At 47.8% G+C, this 3761-nt stretch overlaps 1 protein-coding gene; it reads left to right on the plus strand.

The window, feature by feature from the left end:
* Window positions 1-2543: 2543 nt before the first annotated feature.
* Window positions 2544-3761, plus strand: part of GSTUM_00003300001 (uncharacterized protein) — a 4239-nt gene continuing 3021 nt past the window's right edge. Inside the window, exon 1 of the mRNA XM_002836873.2 lies at window positions 2544-3711. Within this exon, the coding sequence (XP_002836919.1) occupies window positions 3656-3711 (56 nt within the window). The 5' untranslated portion in view covers window positions 2544-3655.

The following is a 3761-nucleotide window of genomic DNA, read 5'->3' on the forward strand; positions in this document are numbered from 1 at the left end:
TCCCAATCATCGATGAGCCGAATGAAACGCGATGGGGGAAGCGCCAGGAGACTTTGTAAACTGTTGGATATTATATAACTGCTTGGAAAGTTTTCCACGCAGGTTCAGAATTGTGGGAAGGAGTCTTGTTAAAAACCCTTTCGAAATGACGATTTTCTGGTGTAAAGGTGTGTCCAATCAATCGCACAAGATTTTTGCCCACACACACACTCAACCGGAAAGCGGCTCGTTAACAACGGCTGACTAGCTGGCTGGCTAGAGGCACTTTTGTGCCGGAATCAAAAAAACGACTCCTGGGGGGCGGATTAATATTCAGTGTTGTAATGCTAAGCTTTACGAGTTACCCGTACTTGTAAATACCAACCAGTAAAGTGCACGAGATGGAAAAAGTGTTGGCCCGGTATTTCAGGTGTCAAGAAGCCGGGGGAAAAAAACGGTACGATACGAATCAGGCGTTCTCTCCGCAACCGGAGAGTAAGTGTCGTAAATGCCGACCGAGACTTACCTACGGTGCCCACGAGGGCGGTGCTCTGCGAACATAAGCATACTCGAGTACCGGGAGATCTGTTGGGCCAAGAGAACTGTGAGAATACGGTACCCTATCTTGCAGAGTGGCAAAAGCACCGGAACGAATATAAGCCACTGCCGGAAACTTCCCTCAACCCCATTTCGAGTCCTGATAAGGCCAACCCCCCCCTTAAGCTCCGGAAAGTTTCAATCACATTATTATCATTTTTTACCCCGTTCCTTATAACCAATTCGTGCGTGATGTTCCAAAAGACGTAGCGAAAAGGCTTGATTTTCTTTTAGTGTCGTGTGCTCTTTACCTCAAGCTGCAAATTTAGCGAAAATCTGGGGTGCGCGACGGATCGAGAGGGTGCGGATCAACTCCCTTCCCCCTCCACCCTCGCCCAACTTCCAAACCAACCCGATCTTGTGTTACCGTAATCACTCATGAAACAATGCAACGGGGGGACTTTTTTCACTTTTCTTCTTCCTTTTTCTTCCTTCTTCCCTTTCCCAACCATTTCTTACAGTGCCATGACGACAGCAAGGAGGCCCGTAATCAACAGAATGAGGAGGATGCTGAAGAGGAGGAAAAAGCCTCACTGTGAGACCTTGAGGCAGGAGGGAATCAAAAAAAATATTTCTCCTGTCGGCCCCGCGAGGAATTGACCAAGTAGCTATTGGAGCCATAACACAGCACAGCACTTCTACAGTGCAGCCTACAGGTACCGGGGTTTGATGTGCGCAACAGACCCGCGTAAGCCTATTGAAGGAGAAGTCTCCTGAAGATTGTCGAAAGAGCGTTGCAATTGGGAAGGAAAGAAGGAGATGGGGAGGGATACAGAACCGTACCGTGCATGCATTCGACCACTCCAGATAGCGGTGGATAGGTTATGTTATGGAGCATGTAAGCCGGTATCACGGACCCATTCGGGGATGAGTTATGCGACTAGCTTACTGAACGGGAATCCTAGGATGTTGTGCAGTATCATACTCTACTCGAGTAGGGGGGCAAGGCTGATGGTGGATGGCGACTGTGAAACGCTCGGGTGCAGTTCTCTTCTGTTGCAATACTGGTACCGGTACTCTGTACGAGTACAGTACTGTACACGGAAGAACTTTTTTTGGGACCTTTTTTCGAAGCAACAATCGATTAGTGGTATGTGCAGCGGAAGCTGAGAAAAAAAGGAAAAAAATTAAAATAAACCAAATGGGTGAAGGCACCGTAGACTATGTTCTAGGCAATAGAGGGAGCGGGGAGCGGGAAGGGAAAAAAAAAAAAGACTCAAAACCACAATCCTGAAAGTGAGCTTCCTTTATTGTTACGTCCGGCAGCGATAATTTGCCATTCGAAGGTAAATACAATACAGTACTCGTACAGATGCCGCGAGCTAGGCCAGCCCCTGTTGACCTCCTCGGGGCTGTCTCTTAAGCGATAAGTGGAGGGAGTCATAGGGGAGTGCCGTACAAGTATGGCGTCTGCGACATATCGCCAATCGCTAATTGATATTCTGAAAGAAGACTGTTGGGAAAAGAGAGGTCATCTCTTCAATGCATAAATGCACTGGTCCCGGGCAAGAAATATCCCAAAACCAGGTGGGTGTATTGCATTGGGGCTCAGATACCAATACTTGTAATAGTACTCTCGTTCCTTGTTTCCGGGAACCCCTTGCCCAGGTCAAGTACGATGCCGGTAACAGTGCTCTTGAAAAATGTCCGGGTCTGTGATGCTGTAGGGAACCTTTTGGCGGGAAGGGGGAAATAATAAGGAGTAGTTATTCAATCATAAGGGGTTTTGAAATTTACTGTAATATTTCGTGGCTTCTGGAATTCGGGATGTGACCAGAAACCCGAAGGTCCACTTCACACTTTTTTGAGAACCCTGTAAAACTCGGGACACGGGAACGCTGAGCTGTTCCGAAATGACCCGACGTCTGCGTCTGATTTCCAGAAGCCTTCCCCCCCCCTAAAATGGATCCCTTGACCTCCTTCCTTTTTCTCAAGGGTCAGTATCAACAAACCCCTCCCATCTTATGATTCTAGTAATCACACCAACTTCCCTTGACCTTTTCAGCGCCTAAATTCCTCGTATAATATTATAGTCAGATAATACCGTGCTGTCCTCATGTTTTCTCTTCCCCCCTTCCCTCCTCCACTCGACTTTGAGAGAGGATCAACTCAATCGTCGTACTGTAGTATCTGCCTGCCACGACAACTGCGGCAGCTAGGCACTGTACTCGAGTAGCTAGGTGGCCAGGCAGGCATCGAAGCTGGGGTTACTGCAGGTCTCGAAGAGCCGGGAATGCCTCGCTCGCTCGCATGTACGAGTACTGTACGGTACTAGTACAAGCTGCGCACAGCATATTTTCCATTCATCCTTCATTTCATTTTTTCCTTCTCACACTTTTGTTAGTTTGTTGCTGCAGTATCATACTGCACCGTATCATACTGCGCTCGCATTGTGCGGCACTGGCTTGTGCAATGGGTGGTTGCGGGTTACGAGTGAGAGACAACAACAGCAACGATACGCAGCATAACATGACAAGGGCAAGAAAGACAAGCTCCACATTTATTTTTTCCTGTGTGAGGGTAGTCGGCCACTTGGAAGGACCACGGTAGCCACACTCGAGCACCCCATGCTCTCTTCCCTCATTAGTTACAAGTTAACTTATCCCTTACCCCCCCAATACCCCCCCCTTCCTCTCCACTCACCTTACCCCAAAAATATTTGAATCCGGCGTCTGCGGCATTATTCATTTGTTATTCGTCGTTTACACTACTTATCTCTTATATATATATAGTCATGCTGTCTTCCACCCGCTCCCTTCCACGATCTTTCCTCTGCCCTTCTCCATCTAGCATCCCCCGTAACTTTTTCGGTCAATGTAAGCAACGCTTCAACCACCATAACCACAAGCCTAAACCCCAGACATCTCGAAACATTACAAGCACTTTAACCCCTTCTTATCTACTCTCGCCCTCATCATCATCAGCTTCTGCCAAGTTCTCATCTTCCTCGCCCTCTTCGACACAGTCACCATCAACAGCCAGCTTTCCAGCTTCACCTTACTCCCAGCTTTCACTAAATTTCGCAAGGGCGAACACGAAATTCCTTGGTCAGGACACCAATTTTAAACAATCTATAAACATGGCTCCTTCTTCTACGATGACTCCTTTCTTGAGATCTGGTACCCCTAGTCAAATGTATAGCTCCCATTCCGTCATTCCTCATAGATCTGATCGGCTGGGGCAAT

The sequence above is a fragment of the Tuber melanosporum genome (assembly GCF_000151645.1).
Source record: "Tuber melanosporum whole genome shotgun sequence assembly, scaffold_164, strain Mel28".
NCBI classification, from domain to species: Eukaryota; Fungi; Ascomycota; class Pezizomycetes; order Pezizales; family Tuberaceae; genus Tuber; species Tuber melanosporum.